Consider the following 19,734-nt stretch of genomic DNA (forward strand, 5'->3'; position numbering starts at 1 on the left):
TGATCTCATGTGCCATTTTCCCCCATGGTAGGAGCGAGGTGCCGGGCAAGAACTTTACTCCTGAGTTATGTCCCAGCTACTGAACGAGGTTTGTCAGCCCTTCCTGGGCGTGCATGAGAGGAGTATTTGGTTGTTGACTGATGTAGGAAGACCCAGCCCCTTGGGGGTAGCACCATTCCACGGGCAGCAAGTCCTGAACTGTGTCAGAGGAGAAAGCTAGCTGAGAACAGTCAAGCGGGGATTCTGTTGCTGCAGAAGTGATTGACGCTCAAGTGTCTGCCATGACTTCCCTGTGATGACAGACTACAAGCTGGGACTGTGAGCCAAACAAACCCTTTCTTCTCTACGCTGCATTTTGTTGGGGTATTCTATCACAGCAACAGTAATGAAACCAAAACAATGGGTCAATTTGAAAATTCCCAGTCTTCCCGCAAAATGAGTTGGGGGGGGGGGGTTTGGCGGCGGCCGCTGATGCTGCCATCTAGTGGTGAGAGTTGATTGCAGTTTTGCGAACTTGGTAGAAAGAAGTTACCAAAAGCAAGCACCAGACAGATTCTAAATACTTCCTCATACAACCATTTCAACAGCCTAGTGACGCTGTCGTCATGGTCCCTGAGGAAGATGCTACATCAGGGCTGGGGGAGGGGTGACTCAAAGTGCTTGCTGAGAAAGCTTATGGACCCAAATTTGATCCCCAAACCTGAGTTCTAGCCCAGAACACACTAAAGAAAGCTGGGTTTGGTGGGAACACCTGTAATCCCAAGAGGAAGAAACAGACACAGGAGGCTCCCTCGGCCTCATGGCTGGCTAGCTTAGTGATGTCAGCTATCTCCAGTGCTAATGAAAGAAAGACCTTGGAGTTTCTGATGAAGAACACTCAAGATTGTCTTCTGGCCTCCATAAGCATGTGCACACATGAACGTGTGTACCTGCACACAGGTACACACATACACACACTTACATGCACGCATGCACGCGCACATGCACACACACTTGCACATGCTCTCATGCACCATGAATATTTCAAAAAGAAAGATTCTTCAAAAAGAAAAAAAACAGACCATGACTATTTCAGCAGAATTATATGATCAGTTAGTTCTCCTGTGCGGAAACCCCGCTGATTAGCTAGACTGCATTGCTTTTAAAAAGTGTGGTTTTGTTTTTGTTTTGTTTTTTCCAAGACAGGGTCTCTCTATGTATCCCTGGCTGTCCTGGAACTTGCTCTATAGACCAGGCTGGCCTCGAACTCACAGAGATACACCTGCCTCTGCCTCCTGAGTGCTGGGATCAAGGGCATGTGCTACCACTGCCCAGCTACAACGTGTGTCTTGATTAAGATAAAGTCAAACTCTGAAAACCAGCTGTCCATCATCATAGCTCCATGACAGGCAAGCCCTCCGCTGTGTTTTGAAAGTACAACTTGAAAGTGCAAACCCTCAGGAGGCCAGCAGTCTCCCAGCCTCTGGAATCTGAAGCGTACCCCTCCCCCCTGGGAGGCCAGCAGTCCCCCCAGCCTCTGGAATCTGCAGTGCAAACCCCTGGGGAGGCCAGCAGTCCCCCAGCCTCTGGAATCTGCAGTGCAAACCCCTGGAGAGGTCAGCAGTCCCCCAGTCCCTGGAATCTGCAGTGCAACCCCCCCCCCCCGGGAAGCCAGCAGTCCCCCAGTCCCTGGAATCTGCAGTGCAAACCCCCCCCCCCCGGGAGGCCAGCAGTCCCCAGCTTACTTCTGAGTGTTTTCAGTCCTTGAAGAGTCAGACAAGGAGGAGAACACCAGGGTCTGGAACCTCTTCCAGTTCATGATTCCAGGAATTATATCCTGTGATGAAAGTTGGCACAGGGGCAGGGCATGAAGAGAAAAGGTTAGGTGGCTGGGAGAGTTGATGCCAGCTGTTGACTTGACAGCATCTAGAGTCACTGAAGAGACAAACCTCTGCCACTGTCTCTGAGGATTTTTTTTTTTTTTTTGATTTTTCAAGACAGGGTTTCTCGGTAGCTTTGAAGCTTGTCCTGGAAACTAGCTCTTGTAGACCGGACCAGCCTTGAACTCACAGAAATATGCCTGCCTCTGCCTCCCGAGTGCTGGGATTAAAGGTGTGCGCCACCACTGCCCGACTAGTCTCTGAGGATTTTTAAACGCTGGATTAGCTAAAGTGGGAAGACCCATGCTGACTGTGGGCGACACCATCCCATGGGCTGGAGTCCCAGACTGAACAAAAAGGAGAAAGTGAGCTGAGCACAGCGTCATCTCTCTGTTTCCTGGCTGTGGTGCCATGGGAACCAGCTGCCTCATCTCCAGCCACCACGCTTCCCTTCCTTAAGTTTCTTTTGCCACCTTTTGTTAGAGGACTAAGAAAACATAGTAACATAGTGGGAAGATGTCTTAGAGAGCCTCCATTCATTCAGCTGACCGTTTCTAAGTTCCACAAGGTTAGGTCCAAGGGTATCATTTCATTAAGCCTGACTGACTTCCCCTAAAGCCAAGACAGCTGCTGCAGTTACAGGGTGTGGATGGTGGCCGAGGGCAGATGGGGTCTTCCAGTCCATCTGGATGGCCGGAAGCGATGCTAAAGCAACATTCAAGGAGGATGGGTAGCACTCTGGCAGGGAGGACAAGTCAGCGGAATGCAATATAATGGAACCATTAGGTCACCAGCAGTTCAGCTAAGTGGAGCCGCTCTGTGGGTAATGGATACACACTGAGGATGTGTGTGTGTGTGTGTGTGTGTGTGCATGTGTGCATGTGTGCATGCATGATGCCCAAGGCCAATGTCCCTGTCTTCCTCAATCAAGAGACAGCATTGCTTATGGAACCTGGAGCTTGCAGTTCCTGCAAGACTGGCTAGCCAATAACCTCCAGAAGTCGCCTGCTTCCGTATCCCTGGCGTGGGGATTACATGTCTGTGCCACTATGCCTGGATTTATGTGGGTGCTGGAGATTTGAACCCAGGTCCTCATGCTCATGAGGCTTAGCCATCTCCATAGCTCCCTGACCTACTGAGGTGTTCCAAGTTGGATCGGAATTTTCTGTGGCATCCTGGAGGCTGTGGCAGTGGTGAATCACAGCGGGGATGGGAGGGGAAGAGTGAGGCTGGTGGCATAAGGGGACATTTCTGAGCTGGGAGATCAAGGACTGTGTGAGTTCTGTGCCTGGAACAAAAGGGCAAGTGGTTGACATTTATAGACTTGGGGGTCCAGACTTAAGAGGAGACCAGAGCCTGGAGCCATAGTACCACACAACTATTTTCCTACGGCCAAAATATTAACAAGTGATCATTTCCCTCTCTAAGTCAAAATCAGTGAGGTGTTGGCGAAAGGGCCGCAGACAGCAGAAGGCGGACGGAGAGGGACAATGGAAGAACTGAGAATAGGCCTGTCTCCTCCACAGTCAGAGTGTGAGGACTGTGGTCTCCACTCTTGGTCCATGGCTAAGGTTATAAGCTTTCTTTTCCTTGTTGTTTAAATTGCATCTATTTATTTTGAACATTTGTGTACATACATATGTGTATGCGTGTGCACATGGGTACACATGTTTATTTGCATTTATGTGCATGTATGTGCATGAATATGTGAGTGTGCGTGTGCTTGTGTATGCATGTGCATGTTTGTGTTCTGTGCCTGTATATCTGTATGTGTGCTTTCGTGTGTGCACACAAGTTGTCAGAGGGCAACATGCACAAGTCAGTGCTCTCCTTGGTCTCTTTCCACCATGTGGGTCCCAGGGTTTGAACTCAGATCCTCAGATTTGGTAGCAGGCACCTTTACTCACTCAAAGCCCAGTCTTCTTTCTCTCAGTTCCCACTGTGCCCACTCTCCCTGGCCCCTGCCCGTCCCCACAGTCCAAGGCCAGCTCTGCCGAGGCTGACATTACCGTATGATGGAGAAACTGCTTTTGGGTGAGAGGAATGCTGGACCCTTTGTGGGACTCATGGGTGAACTTGTACTTGGGGTGAGGGCACAGATGGTAATCCATCAGCGTTTCTGCATAGGTCAGAGGATGCTTCATGGAAAACATTCCTGGGTTGGGATTCTGTGGACGAAAAGGAGACCAGATTAATGGTGCTTCCATATCAGGCTTGGGGTATGCGTCAGCAGCGCTCTCTGTGGCTCCCACTAGCATTAACAATGGGGATGCATGTCAGCTCTTCTAGCAAACTGGGCACAGGGGCAGAGCCTCAGGTTGGCCCATCTTTCCAACATCCCCATCTTCATGTATGCATTTTCTACCTTAAAGGCTTCATTAGATGCCATTTATATCTGCTGACTTCATGAGGAAGAAAATGTCACTGGAATCACAGTTTGGAACTGCTTCTAGTCACGATCAATGAGGGGTTATTAAATAAGCAAACTGGATTAAAAGAGCAAATCCATTTCTGAGTCTGCCTCAGTTTCTTTTCCTCCTGTGATAAAATACTCCGGCAAAGCAGCTTAGGTAAGAGAGGGTTCTGGCTCCCACTCTGCCATGGTGGGGAAGCTGGCATGGAGGGGGCTCAAGCAGTTGCTGTCATAGCATCCAGAATCAGAAGGCAGAGGGTGGGGAATGCTCCACTAACCTGAAATGCCGAAGAGAAAGCATCCCAGGGCTGGGGATGTAGCTGTTAGCCCAGGACTTGCTTGGTTCAATCCCCAGCACCACATAAAAATGGATGCGGTATAGTGTACCAGCAATCCTAGTACCAGTAGAGGCAGGAGAGTTACAAATTCAAGGTCATTCTTGGCTGCATAGTGAGTTTGACACCGTCCTGGGCTAGGAGACACTGTTTTTAAAAAATGGGGCTCGATTTCTTTGCTTTGTGTTTAGAAACCACGTATGAGTGAGTACATGTGATAATTGTCTTTCTGTGTCTGGGTAACATACATAGATCTAATCTACATGGGAAGTAGAATAAGACAAGATCTCCTGAGTAAACTGGGAGCATGGGGACCTTGGGGGGAGGGTTGAAGGGGAGGGGAGAGGCAGGAAGGAGAGCAGAGAAAAATGTAGAGCTCAATAAAAATCAATAAAATAAAGAAGAAAGAAAGAAAGAAAAAACCCAAGAGCCCCCCCCCCAAAAAAAAAGAAATGGGGCTGGAGAAATGGCTCAGGGGTTAAGAGTGCTTCTTGCTTTATCATGAAGACTTGAGTTCAAATCCCAGCATCCATGTTTGATGACTCACAATCACTGGAACTCCAGGTCCAAGGAATCTGATACCCTCTCTTATCCCCACCCACTGGCACACATACAGATAAATAAAAAAGTGAACATAAATATTTAGTAAAGAAAAATTTAATTACAAATGATGGAGGAGTTACTTTCATTGGTTAATAAAGAAACTGCCTTGGCCCATTTGATAGGCCAGCCCTTAGGTGGGTGGAGTAGACAGAACAGAATGCTGTGAGGAAGTGAGGCAATCACCATGCCTCTCCTCTCTGGGTCAGATGCAATGGAGCCAGCCGCCAGGTCAAACATGCTGAATCTTCGTGGTGCTACACAGATTATTAGAAACGGGTTAATCAAGGTGTGAGAATTAGCCAATAAAAGGCTAGAATTAATGGGCCAGGCAGTGTTTAAATGAATACAGTTTGTGTGTTGTTATTTCAGGGCATAAGCTAACCAGGTGGCCAGGAGCTGGGTGGCAGGAAGCGGCCCGCCGCTCCATCTACATACAAAAACTAAAACAAAAAAGACCATATTTTCAAGTCATGGTTCCGTTTTCATGTAGGGCAATTGCTGAAATAAGGGACGCAGAGCACAGGCGTCTGCCAACTGGTACTTACGAAAATATACAGCGGGTCGTATTCCACAGACATGGCTAAGCCCTCCGGAGCCTTCATACTCAAGATGGAAGGCTTGGCTGAGAGCAGTGTGGTGTCCTGCTTGGGTAGAGTGATGATGGTGGTAACTTCATCCTGTGTAAAGACCAAGAGTGGCTTGTTAGTCTTACTTCCTTCTTAAAGAGTACTTATTTTGCTTTATGTGCATGAATGTTTGCCTGATGTATGCGCGCCATGTGCATGCCTGTTAGATCCTATGGAACTGGGATTATAGATGGCTTGGTGGTGAAAATTGAACCTGAGTTCTCTTCAAGAGCAAAAACTGCTCTTAACTACTTAGTCATTCCTCCAATTCAATGACCTGTCATTCTTAATGGTAGGACATGAGTTGTGAGAGGAGTTCATGAAGTTGCCAATGCATTACCTCAGCACCTTGTTTCAGAGGTCGAGCAAGTTTCTGAATTCTGTAATTTGTTGAGGACTTGTTGACAGAAAATCGTTCATATCCCTTGACTTTGTATATCTGAGGAACCTGAAAATGAAAGAAGACAACAAATTGGTGACACTTAAAAGCCTGCTTTGTATGGCTATCCTGGAGGAAGCCTCACTGAAGTTCAGGTAGTGAATGAAACTCACAAGTCTCAAGAAGTCCCTGCCCAGCACTCGGGAGGCAGAGGCAGGCGGATCTCTGTGAGTTCGAGACCAGCCTGGTCTACAGAGCTAGTTCCAGGACAGGCTCCAAAACCACAGAGAAACCCTGTCTCGAAAAACTAAGAAAAAAAAAAAAAAGAAGTCCCTGAATCTTACAAGATTCACAAAAATCTCCTCTCCAAGGTGAACAGTTACTGGGGATAGGAGACTCTCTGATTAACTGAGCTGCCTGCAAATCGTCCAGGGTGCTTCAGAGATGCAACTTTAGTGAATCCTCACCCATGACATTGTGGGGTTTCAATGATGCAGCTGGCTTTGAATCATCCATGTTCCTATATGGATCCCCTCACCTATGCACCTGTAAGCAATTCCAATAAACATTCTGGATCATTAAACTAGACTGGGGAAATAATTTCTTTGGTCTGACATCAGTGCCTTATCTAGGGTGAACAGACATTGGTAGTTCCCACAAGAACCCATTGCTGTTTGGTAGGATTAATGTCTTAATGATAGCTGCCTAACAGGGCCAGTCCTGAGCCTCGTTCTGAGTCCTAGCACAAGTCAGCATTTATTTTCTCATGACTTCATTGGTGACATACATAAACGTATGTTTACTTTCAAAAGCACCAGTGGTCTTAGACTTCAAGGAAGGCTGACTAGCCAGGCTGTGGTGGCTCATGCCATTAATCCCAGCTCTTGGGAGCCAGAGGCAGGTGGATTTCCGAGTTCAAGGCCAGCCTGTTTTACAAAGTGAGTTAAAGGGCAGCCAGGGCGACACAGAGAAATCCTGTCTCAAGACCACAAAAGAAAGAAAAGAAAAAAAAAGGAAAAGAAAGGCTGACTAACTTGCCTCCTATGGTTTCTAACAGCTGCTGAGCCACTGTTTCCTACATGCACAATATATACTGTCCCCACAAGAATGTCCATATTCACATTAGAAAAAAAGAACCTGAGGTGTGCTCAACACACCATCAAATAAGAGAGCAAATACAATGTGCCATTATATATAAGCTAGAACTGAGTAATACTAACAAAATAGTGTAATTCAAATTTAAGCATATTTGCTCTCTTTGTAAGGAACCTGAGGGCTAGCTAGATGGCTCGGTGTCTTAAGGTACTTGTCATCAGGATTGATGACCAGATTCAATTTCTAGGACAGAAGCAACCCCCAAAAGTTGTTCCCTGACTTTCATACAGGCACTGTGGCATGTGTGCCTTCCCAATGACAGATATGTGATAGACAGACAGGCAGATAGGTGATAGAAGACAGCCATAAGCAACCAGAATAATTTATGTCATGCGCAGCTCTCACCTTTAAAGTGAAGTAGGAATAACTGTGCTTGATTTGAACTTCTGAATTTTTAATTGGGACTGGTCCAAGGCTATCAATAGCCTACATGGGAAAATGAAAAGAAAAACATAGAAGGATAGGTAAACATCTGTGAGCATAAACAGCTGTGTGTGTTTTCCATCTTGTTTTGTAATATTACCCGAATAATTCTATGCTTCAAACTGCTCTTCCTGTGGCCATAGTTGCTATCTGAGCTGTGGGCACAAAGGCAACTCCTCCCCCATGTCTCTCTGTGTGTGAATCTTATGGGCTCTCATGGAGGCTGCAACAGGTCCTTCTGTGGCGGCTAATCCTGGCTGTCAGCTTGACTGGGTCTGGAACTAAGAGAGAAGCTATTGGACACATCTGTGAGGGCTTTTCTCCATCAGGTTATGTGGAGTGGGGAATCCTTCCCTAAATGTGGGGGGCTCCATTCAATGTCAGCCAAGCAGAAGGTGGTCTGAGGGAAAAGCTTTGAGTTTTGCCTCATTGTCTGACCATCTCACCAGCAAGTTCATCTACTCTGTTGCTGCTGCTGCTGCTGCTATATTCCTTTACTGAGATCAGAACTCAGATTCTTGGAGTTTCCACTGTGGATTGGGAACCAGTGGCTCTCCAGGAATCCTCCACTCTTCTGGGACAGGTTGGGACTGCTGACACATAGACCTGTGGATCAGGCAGTACCAGGTTCTCAGCCCCTCTAGTATAAGATAACCACTGTTAGACTACCGGGTCATATTGTGTAGATAAATCTAATAAATATTCTCTCAGTGTACATTCATTCTATCAGATCCATCATTCCCTCAGGCTTGAAGGACTTAGCTCATGAGCCCTTGGGAGTTAGCAACTGGTGAAGTTAGCCCTCCTCAGGGGTCACTTTGTCTGAGGGAGTACCTCACAACCTTCTGGTCTACTTCCTAGGACAGTTTGAAGTCAACATTCAAAGGTTATCTCTTTTCAACCTGTGGGAGAGCTCCTCATGGGCTCAGCTGAGTCCTTTGCCAAGAAGCACTGTGGTCCCACTTCGCTGGTCAGGCCCCACCTCCTTGCTGACCTTCTAAAGGAGCTGGTCCCTAGAGAGCTTCCTGCACAGCCATTTGCTTCGGGCACCCAGGGATCCTGGGTGCCTTCCAGCACCAGGCAAATGTCAGATGCCATTCTCTACCTTGCCCAGCTAGGCCCAGCATTACCCTAATGTGGTGGATTGTTAATGTGCCATCATTTAAAGAGATGTCTCAATTTTAAACTTGCTGAATCTTTTTTTAAAAAATGGGCATGTTAGGATTGATGAAGTCTGGTAGCCAAAGCCCTTAAGACAGGTAAGGGTTAACTGTTATTATTATTACTATTACTTATTATATTATTATGTGTGTATGTGTGTGCCTATACATGTGCAGGTTCATGGATGTGCAGGTACATGTGTATTTGTGTACGCATGCCTGTGAAGAACAGAAAAACTGCCTTGCCTGGATGGTTCCTCAAAACCAGTTTATGCTTCTCAAAAGGTTTATTTTTAATTTTACTTTGTGCCTGCGTGAGTGTGTGACATGTGTGTGTGTGCTCTCTGAGTCCCCAGGAGGACACTGGATTCCTCAGAACTGGAGTTAAAGGCAGTTGTGAGCTACCGTGCTTGGGTGCTGGGAACCAACCAGGATCCTCTGGAAGGGCAGCTAGTGCTTTTTACTGCTGAGACATCTCTCCACCCTCTGCTTTGTTTTTTGACACAAGGTCTTTCCCTTCACCTGGACTCACCATTCAGCTGCACTGGCTGAGCAGTGAGCCCCAGGATCTGCCTCTCCATGATCAGCTGCACTGGCTGAGCAGTGAGCCCCAGGATCTGCCTCTCCATGATCAGCTCTGCGATCACACATGCTACCATGCTTGAGTTTTTTAAAACCTGAGTTCTGGAGACCAACTTTGTGTTTAACTGAGGTATGTTACCAGACTAATTAACTACATTTTTTTTTATAATGAACAACCATGCCCATAAAGGAAGAGGAGGAGGGTATCAAACCCCGAGAGAGATGGGGTGGAGATGTGGGATTCCAGTCTCATTGGTTAGATTGTCTGATTCTGGGGCCACATGTTGTCCTTAGCAGATTGGGACCTAAGCTAAGAGCCGTTGTTTTCTTGGCCTTCCATTTGACAGGCCAAGAGACTCATTTGAGCACAGGCCAGGTAGGCATTCTGCTTCTATCTTCTCATCGGCTCTCAGGCCCAGTTCCCAGAGTAGCGGGCCGATGCCTTGTGCCCATGCTGGGCTTCAAGACTGGAAATTAGTTCAAGTCAGGAAGCTCCTCCAGGTACCCATGGTTACAGTTGGCATGGGGCAGATGGTACCCACGGATACAGTAGGCATGGGGCAGATGGTACCCACGGATACAGTAGGCATGGGGCAGATGGTACCCACTGATACAGTAGGCATGGGGCAGAAGGTACCCACTGGTACAGTAGGCATGGGGCAGATGGTACCCATGGATACAGTAGGCATGGGGCAGATGGTACCCACTGATACAGTAGGCATGGGTCAGATGGTACCCATGGATACAGTAGGCATAGGAAGATGATGGTACCCATGGGCACAGTAGGCATGGGGTAGATGGCACCATGGATACAGTAGGTGTGGGACAGATGGCACCCATGGATACAGTAGGCATGGGCAGATGGTACCCATGGATACAGTAGGCATGGGCAGATGGTACCCATGGGTACAGTAGGCATGGGGCAGATGGTACCCATGGATACAATAGACATGGTGCAGATGGTATCCATGGATACAGTAGGCATGAAGAGATGATGGTACCCATGGGCACAGTAGGCATGAGGCTGATGGCACCATGGATACAGTAGGCATGGGGAAGATGGCACCATGGATATAGTAGGCATGGGCAGATGGAACCCATGGATACAGTAGGCATGGGCAGATGGTACCCATGGGTACAGTAGGCATGGGGTAGATGGTACCCATGGATACAATAGACATGGTGCAGATGGTATCCATGGATACAGTAGGCATGAAGAGATGATGGTACCCATGGGCACAGTAGGCATGAGGCTGATGGCACCATGGATACAGTAGGCATGGGGAAGATGGCACCATGGATACAGTAGGCATGGGGCAGATGGCACCATGGATACAGTAGGCATGGGGCAGATGGCACCATGGATATAGTAGGCATGGGAGATGATGGTACCCATGTGTACAGTAGGCATGGGGCAGATGGCACCATGGATACAGTAGGCATGGGGCAGATGGCACCATGGATACAGTAGGCCTGGGAGATGATGGTACCCATGGATACAATAGGCATGGTGCAGATGGTACCATGGATACAGTAGGCATGGGAGATGATGGTATCCATGGATACAATAGGCATGGTGCAGATGGCACTATGGATACAGTAGGCATGGGCAGATGGTACCCATGGGTACAGTAGGCATGGGGCAGATGGCACCATGGATATAGTAGGCATGGGAGATGATGGTACCCATGGATATAGTAGGCATGGGGCAGATGGCACCATGGATACAGTAGGCATGGGAGATGATGGTACCCATGGGAATAGTAGGCATGGGGCAGATGGCACCATGGATACAGTAGGCATGGTGCAAATGGTACCCATGGGTATAGTAGGCATGGGGCAGATGGCACCATGGATACAGTAGGCATGGTGCAAATAGTACCCATGGGTATAGTAGGCATGGGGCAGATGACAGTGGATATTCCCTCATTTCCTACTGCCTATAATTTCTGAGGCACAGGTCTCCTTCATAGCCTCTCAGGGGGAGGTGGAGGGACTGAGTGCTGGCTTGTCTGGCTACCTACCCACACCACGTGATGCTGTCTGCTCCCCCACAAAGGAAAGACACCCACCAGCTCATTGTAGCTCTGAGAGTCCGACGGGAAGGCGAAGGGCAGCACATCCTCAGGGTGCAGAGAGTAGCGCCAGGGGTACTCATCCTGACTCATTAGGGCCCTCAGGGATTGGTAGGGGTTCTCACCTAGGGAAAGTCAGACGTCTTTAGGGGCTCTGGAATAAGGGATTTCCACGTGAAACGAGCATCTTTAGCTGTGCACCTACCAAGTACCATTTGCAACAGAGCATTCGTGTTTATTTTCTTCAGTGGTATGGCGACTGACATGCCATGCTTCTGTAAACAGTTCTAGTTAAATGTATTGGGTCACCAAACACACACACACACACACACACACACACACACACACACACACACACCCCTCATAACATACGCAACACACACAACATATACCAACACATACACAGATAACATACACACACAATATATTATATACACATACAACATACACAACACATGCCACACACATACACATACAATACTGATGTATCCTTTCAAACACAGCACACTCACATATACACACACATACATGCAGACACACCCACCCACCACATGCAACAGACACACAACACACATACCATACACACATAGACAAAGGCAAACAACATACACACCCTGCACACAACATACACACACACATACATACACGTACAATACTCCCCACAGTGATACATGAACACACACAATACTTAAAACACATACCACTCACAGCACACACAATACATAAAATACATACCACACACAGCAATACCACTCTCACACATACACACACAGCATACAAACACATACACACATGTACACACATGTACATACACACACACACACAAAGGCAGAAGAGGGATTAGTTAGAAAGGAGGAGATCTACAGGAGTGGGGGAGAAAGGAGAAAAATATGGCTATGGGGAGAATATGATTAAAAGACATATACATGCATAAAATATCATACTGAACATTTTTTGGATAAATAATAAATGCTTTATAGACTTTAGAAGGAATATTCAGATTTATGTACACTCAAGCAAGTCTGCATACATACACGTATAATACATATGTACATTGTTAATTTCCTTGTATTCATCCTCTTTCCCTCTCATTTGGAGACAGGGTCTCCTACAGCCCCACCTGGCCTTTTACTAAGTAGCTAAGGATGACCTTGAACTTTTGATCCTCCTGTCTCCATCTCCTACAGGCTGGGATTACAGGTGTGTGTCACCAAGCTATATTTATGGGGTGCTAGGAATGAACTGAATGATGTTAGGCCTATGCCCTACTAACTGAGCAACATTCGCAGTCCTTGTTCCCTTTTTATTTGTTTGTTTGTTTCTGATGCTTTGAGACAGAGTTTCTCTGTGAGGCCCTGGCTGTCCTGGAACTCACTCTGTAGACCAGGCTGGCCTTGAACTCAGGCATCCACCTGTCTCTGTCCCCGGAGCGCTGGCATTAAAGGTGTGCGCCACATCCAGCTCATGTTAGTTTTAGGGTCTTTTTTTTTTTTTGCTTATTTAGTTACAGTTCTCTTAAAATTTAGTTTTATTTTTAAAAGATTTAATTGTTACTTTTAATTATGGGCTTGTGTATATGAGTGCAGCCCCAAGAGATGCCAGAGGAGTGTGTCAGAATCCTCGGAGTTAGAGTTACTGATGTGGAACAAACTCTGCTCCTTTACAAGAGCAGCAAGCTGAAACACCGAGCCAGTACTTAAAACACCTCTGATAAATTTAACAAAGAAAAAGTTGGATTCTAGAGTGCTTTTATAGATAACCATGTGCGATTTTCACATAAAGTTTCCTATTTTGTTGTAAAAAATACTCCTTTGTTAGGAACTTCAATATTAGACATAAAATATTAGAGGAGGAATAAGAGTAATTGAAATGCTGCCGAGTGTTTTGTGAGGCAAACGAGGTAGTCCTGGTGGAGAGGGCAGTGTTTACTGCTTGGAGAGGTGGAGAAGCAATAGAGGCGGGCCTTGGGGAGCGTGGGGGCGGCACAGCTGCCCGTGGCCCTTCCTGTGAACCACAGGCCAGGAGAAAATTCTGACATGGTTTTGGGGTTCTTGGAAGCAGCTTGTGGGTCGGAGAGTCTCAGAATAAGTCGATCTCTCTATCTTTTAACCTCCCTTCCTGCCTCCCTCTTGAGTGAGATGTGTGTGTCAATGTTCATATGGTACACATGTATGTGCAACTGTGTAGCATGTGGGTGTCTGCATGTGGAGGCCATGAGACAGCTTCAACTGTTGTTCTTTGGGTGCAGTCTACTTTGCTTTTTGAGACAGCCTGCAACTGGCTAAGAAGGTTAGGCTGGCCAGCCAGCAAGCTCCAGGGCCTGTCTCCACCTTCTCAGTGCTGGGATTACAAGCCTATGCCATTATGGCTGGCATTCTCTATATGGGTTCTGAGAATTAATTGCAGATTCTCACAGTTGCAAGACAAGTCCTTTACTGACTGAACAATGTCCCCAATCCTAACAAGCAGAACTTCCTGAAACAATAGACAGTATGAGGCTTAAAGCTTTGCCTGTAAATGCTAGGTTGAGCATACACTACAGCCAACCAATTGTTTGGCAACTATAAAGACACGTATCCTTGTGTCTCTGCCGATGAGTGGCAATGGACAACAGGAGGTCGAGCAGAGGCCAGTCTGGTGTGAGCAGACCTCCGTGACTAACTAGGAAGGCACTTGGCCTCAGACGGCATGGAGTTGTTGTGGAAATAACTCCCAGAGACAGCTGTATCCCCACCCTCAAGGACAAGCAATTGTACACAGAAATTCACTTGTTGGAAGGGAGCTAGGGGGTATAAATAAATTAGATCTCCCAAAGTGGAGCGAGGGCTCTGGCTTTCCAGGCAGGCCTGAGGAAATCACAGGGCTGGTACAAAAGGTGAGAGGGAACAGTGGCGTGAGGGAGGAGCCAGGAGTCAAGGGAGGCAGGCGCCTTTCAACAACAGCTGCCAGGACAAGGAACTGGCCGACTGACACCGCGGTTTTAGACCCCTGATCTCCAGAAGCTGTGACATTTGCATGTTCGTGTGTGTGCACACACGTGTATGTTTGTGCACACTGTGTGGAGGTTGGAGGACGCCCATGGCTGTCAGTCCTCAGCTGCTTTCTACCTTTTGTTTGTGGACCTGGAACTTCACTGAAGGTTCACTAGGTGGCCAGGGAGCTTAGGGACCTTGCTGTCCCTGCCTCCCAACTCACTGCCACTAGGATGATCAGACCCGCCATTTATGTAGTTTGCAGGGGTCAAACTCAGGTCCTGACATTGTCATCGCCCCATCCCTGAATCTGTGTAATTTTAAGCCACAAAGTTGGTGTCGGTTTATTTTAGAGGCAGCTGGAAACTGGTGAATAGGATTTATGATGAGATTTGGCCCTGACAGAGTCGAGTTCACTGAGACGAGACCTCTAAAAGGCCATGGTTCTCAGCATCACTCAGTTCTCCTACCTTGTATCAGTGTCCCCTTGATATTGACAATCTTTCTCATTATGTCTTCTTTGTCCATTTCACGGATAGCTGCCAGCATAGTGAACAACCTTAGTTCACGCATGACCTGGAATCGGAAAGAACGACTTCACGTTAGGAGCTGATGCATGCTTCTCTTGGCTGTTCCAAGGGGAACCCAGCAGACATGCTCCACTATGATGCTCTGCGCTGCCGCAGGCCCCAGTGCAATGGAACCTCCGGAATGGAGCCAACACATGCCTTCTTTTGTTATACATTACTTCAGGCATTTGTTAGCATAAAGCTGAATAACACACCACATCTTAATCGTTGTGCCCCCTTGCTCGAGGATAGCTTTGTCCCCTAGCCACACTCAAGAGGAAGAGACAAGAAGTCTGCAGACAGCATAAGATGCCAGAGAGGCTCAGCACATCCTGTGTCAAAGACCAGTAGGATTGCCCCTTTGAGGCCAGGTAGACCAGTTGGTCCAAAGGACAGGGGTGAGAGAAGGGGGGCAGGGAAGTGTTTCAGAGAGGGGGACTGGAAACACAGGTCCACAGCAGGGTATTCTTGGGAGGATGGGGGTAGTGTGAAGGGCAGAGGTGTGGACGCAGTCAGACACGGCTCCTCACACCTGCACTGTGTAGAGCTCCAGAAGCTTTTATTCTTCCGTCCCACTGTCCTGTTTTTCATGGTGTGGTGTATGTGTGTGTCCATGAATGTGTTATGTACATGTGTGTGCAATACATGTGTTTATGGAGGCCAGAGTACTGGGTAATGTCCTCAATTGTGTCTCTACCTTATTTTTGAGAAGGGTCTTTCACGGAACCCAGATCTCTCCGATTTGACTAGGCCAGTGACGTCCCAGACAGTCCTGTCTCAGCAGCCCTAATCTCAGGACTGCAGGCATGGGCCACCATGTTCGGCTTTTTACACAGTGGCTAAGGAGGACTCTAGTCCTCACGCTTACATGCTAAGTGATTTTCTGGCTGAACCATCCACCAGCCCCACCAGATGCTTCATTCATCCCGACAGCAGGAAGTCCTGGAGCCCGCTCATGCGCTTGGTGGAAGATAGCCTGAAGGGAGCTACCACAGGTGTCTCTGAGCAGCAAGCAGTGAGCCCAGTGACACCTCTGAAATTCCCCAATCTCCACTGAAACAGTTAGCCCGACCATTGCTTTAGGGTCATTGTATAACCCCAGCAATTAGTCTCCTAGGGAGAGTGAAAAACCCCGTGTCCTCTAGCTTGGGTATGAATGTTTACAGCAGCATCGCTCAGAGTACTAAGTGGTGAGAATTGCTGGGATGCCCATAGCGCATGGGCAGATAAAGGAAACCTGGTCTACCCCAACAGTGGGATATTACACAGTGACAAAAAAGAGTGACGTGCCCATTACGACACCACTGAAGACAGACGTGAACGGAGGCAGCCACAAAAAGCCATACTGTGTGATTGCGTTTACCCGAAATGTCCATAGGGAGAGAATGTAGATTTAGTGGCTGCCAGGAGCCTGGGGAAGAAGGGAACCGGTAGGGACTGCTCCTTTCTGGGTAGTAAAAATATTCTGAAACAATGTAGCGGGCAGGGGGGTAGCTCGGTCTGCAGAGGGCTTGCCTGGACTGCACAAGGCCCCCGGTTCCATCTATAGCATAAACCTGGTGTGGTGGCAAACACTTGTAATCCCAACAGTCAGGGAAGGGAGACAGGAGGATCAGGAAGGAGGTCCTTGGCTACTAGTGAGTTCAAGGTTCCCCTGGGGCATAAACCCTGATCAAATAAACAAAGAAGTAACTATCACACAGCAATGATGACCGTCTGAACATGTGACCACACTAAAACCTTCCTCTCCTGGTTAGCTTTAACTCCGTCCTAGCTGAGAAGGGAATTGTCGGGATTTCCCAGATCAGACCATTTGTGGAAGACTGTGTTGGTGATTAACTGTTGAGGACCCAGCCCGCGACCAAGTGCGAGCCTCAGCAGGTCGGCACACAGCGTTGATCTGTGGCTTCAGCTTTCGGTTCCTGCCCTGACTCCCTTCAGGATGGACTGTGGCCTGGAGGTGTCCGCCAAATCAACCCCTTCCTCTTCCAACTTGCTTTTGTCCAGAGAGCTGTATGGCAGCAACAGAAAGGGAGGTGGGATGCGTCTCAGTGGGACACTTTGAGAGGTGACGTTTATACCGCGAGAACTGCATCTCTAATGTGTTATTCCTAAGAGGCTGTCCTTCGATTCCCCTGCTGACAACTAGACAAATCAAAACCTGAAGATGGCAATCCAGAGCTGATAGTTACCTTGCGCGCTATTTGCTGGAACCGTCTTTGTGCCCGAAATCTCGTGAGCCACAAGTTGTTAACCAGTGGATCAAATTTAGGATGGAATTCCTGGACTTTCTGTGAAGACAAAAGCATAGGAACATCTTACATTCAAACATAAACTCTTCGGCGTGAGCATTTAATAAAAGTTTTAGAGTGCGATCTCTGGCTGGGTGTGATACTACATGCCTGTAATGCCAGGATTCAGGAGGCTGAGGCAGGAGCATCGTGGATTGGAGGCGAGTCTGGCCTACTTAGCAGAACAAGCAGAAACAGGGGGCAGCAAGGCGGCTCAGAGACAACAGGTGCTTGCCACCAAGCCTGATGACCTGAGCTCAATCTTCAATCTCTGGAACTGCCATGTTGGTGCTGGGAATTCAACCTTGGTCTTCTGGAGAACAGCCAGCGCTCTTACCACTGAGCCATCTCTCCAGCCACCTCTTTCTTTCTTTCCTTCTTTCTTTCTTTCGATGGAGTCTCTTGCTGAAAGTGGAGCTGACTAATTTGAACAGATTGGCTCTGTATCCCAGTGCGGGGTTACAGGCACACGTAACCGTATCTGGCTTTCTGTGTGGGTGCTGGGATTGAACTCAGGTCTTCAAGCTTGTGTGGCACACACTTTACCAACTGGTCATCTCCCCAGACCATAATCGTAAGTTTGAACATTTTAGTTGCAAATATGTCATAGTACCCTAGTTCTCTTTAGCCTGTCATTGTCTAGAGACATCTGAAAGAGGCCGGTGGAGGAGTCACCTGGATCTGACTGCCCCGTGGGCAGGTTAGGGGTGGTGTTGGGGGGTCCCGGGGCTTGTTTTGATTGTTAAATGGTACGAGGGCCCAGCCCACCCTAGGCAGCACAATGCCTGAGTAGGTGGTCCTGAATTATTTAAGAAAGCTGAGTGTAAGCCTGTGTGTGAGCCAGCTTAGCAAGTGTCCTCCATAGGTTCTGGGTACTTCTTTGTCTGTGAAGTAAGTTTCTGGAGTAGCACGCAGGCCTGCCTGGGAGCTCCTGCTTGAGTGCTCTCAACAATAGACTGTGATTCACAGTTCTGAGCCAAATAAACCTTTGCTCCCCTAAGTTGTTTTTTGGTATAAAACTTTATTCTATTTTAAATTATGTGCCTGTGCTCCTGTGTGTGAGGTACCAGTGGAGTCCAGAAGGGGGCGCCAGATCCATTAGAGCTGGAGTTCCAGTAGGTTTTGAGCCACCTGACATGAATGTTGGGAACCAGACTCGGGTCCTTGGAGAGCACAGCATTGCCCTCTGGCCCACACAGCCACCTCTACAGGCTCCTTAAGTTACTCTTGGCCAAAAGGGAAACCAAGACACACAGGACGATTGCACCCTGTGTCCTGGAAATATAAGCACACTAAAAACAATTGTTCCCTCCTGGTGAAGGGATCTCTATAAAACTCATTGGTGTCTTTAGAGATGAACCGGCTTGATTAGATCCCAAGGGAAGAGAGTTGCTTACATCCTCCAGGTCACGGACGATCCGCTTGTTGAACCGTTCAGTCTGGACTCGTTGAAGCTCTTCCTCTATCACAGGGTCACCCCGGGTTTGCTAGAGTTTTATATGAGGAGACATATTAAAGTCAAAGACAAATACATAACATTTTATCTTTAAGGCTTGTAGAAAGCCAGGTGGTGGTGGTGTACCTCTTTAATCCCAGCACTCGGGAAGCAGAGGCAGGAGGATCTCTGTGAGTTCAGGGCCAGCCTGGTCAACAGAGTGAGTTCCAGACAGCCAGGGATACACAAAGAAAAGAAAAACCATATCTTGAAAAACAAACAAAATCAAAAAAAAAAGAAAGAAAGAAAAAACCCTAAACCCAAAACTACCCCTCCCACACATACATACGCAACCCAAAACAACCAAACAAAAACAAAAAAATAAAGCTTGTAGAAACCTGCTGTGCACTGGGTCCCCCATGCTGTGCCATGGAGAGCTGGCAAGTTAAAGTGTTCACTGTTCTTACAGTTCAGACATGGGAGCTTTAATAGGAACAAGTGATGGTCTCTGAGGATGACCTCAACTTCTTTCTTCCTGCCTCTACTTCACAGAGCATCCCCTCCCCCCTAGCTAGGAATCAGGCCCTCACAAAACATGGGACCTTTTTTCTTTTTTGGTAACTTGATTGCAGGTCCTCCAGTATGAACTCTGTTTATGACAGCATACAGTAATGTCCGAAAGGCAATGATGCCCAAAAGGCGGTAATGGGGTAATGCCCAAAAGACAGTGATGCCTGAAAGACAGTGATGCCCGAAAGGTGGTAATGCCCAAAAGGCGGGGATGCCCAGAAGGTGGTAATGCCTAAGATGCAGTAATGTCTAAAAGTTTGTAATGCCCTAAAGGCTGGCCACAGGGC

General features: G+C 47.7%; 1 protein-coding gene across 1 annotated transcript in view; it reads right to left on the reverse strand.

Moving 5' to 3' along the window:
* Cfap221 (cilia and flagella associated protein 221) overlaps nt 1-19,734 on the reverse strand; it is a 98,239-nt gene that overhangs the window by 25,098 nt on the left and 53,407 nt on the right. The window contains exons 13-21 of the mRNA XM_075987393.1: nt 18,840-18,929; nt 17,344-17,442; nt 15,053-15,158; nt 11,608-11,735; nt 7,716-7,796; nt 6,177-6,284; nt 5,756-5,887; nt 3,869-4,027; nt 1,725-1,816 (exon numbers count right to left, since the gene is read on the reverse strand). Coding sequence (XP_075843508.1) covers nt 1,725-1,816; nt 3,869-4,027; nt 5,756-5,887; nt 6,177-6,284; nt 7,716-7,796; nt 11,608-11,735; nt 15,053-15,158; nt 17,344-17,442; nt 18,840-18,929 — 995 coding nt within the window. The remainder of the gene's footprint in view (nt 1-1,724; nt 1,817-3,868; nt 4,028-5,755; nt 5,888-6,176; nt 6,285-7,715; nt 7,797-11,607; nt 11,736-15,052; nt 15,159-17,343; nt 17,443-18,839; nt 18,930-19,734) is intronic.

The sequence above is a fragment of the Microtus pennsylvanicus genome, chromosome 10, assembly GCF_037038515.1.
Source record: "Microtus pennsylvanicus isolate mMicPen1 chromosome 10, mMicPen1.hap1, whole genome shotgun sequence".
Taxonomy (NCBI): domain Eukaryota; kingdom Metazoa; phylum Chordata; class Mammalia; order Rodentia; family Cricetidae; genus Microtus; species Microtus pennsylvanicus.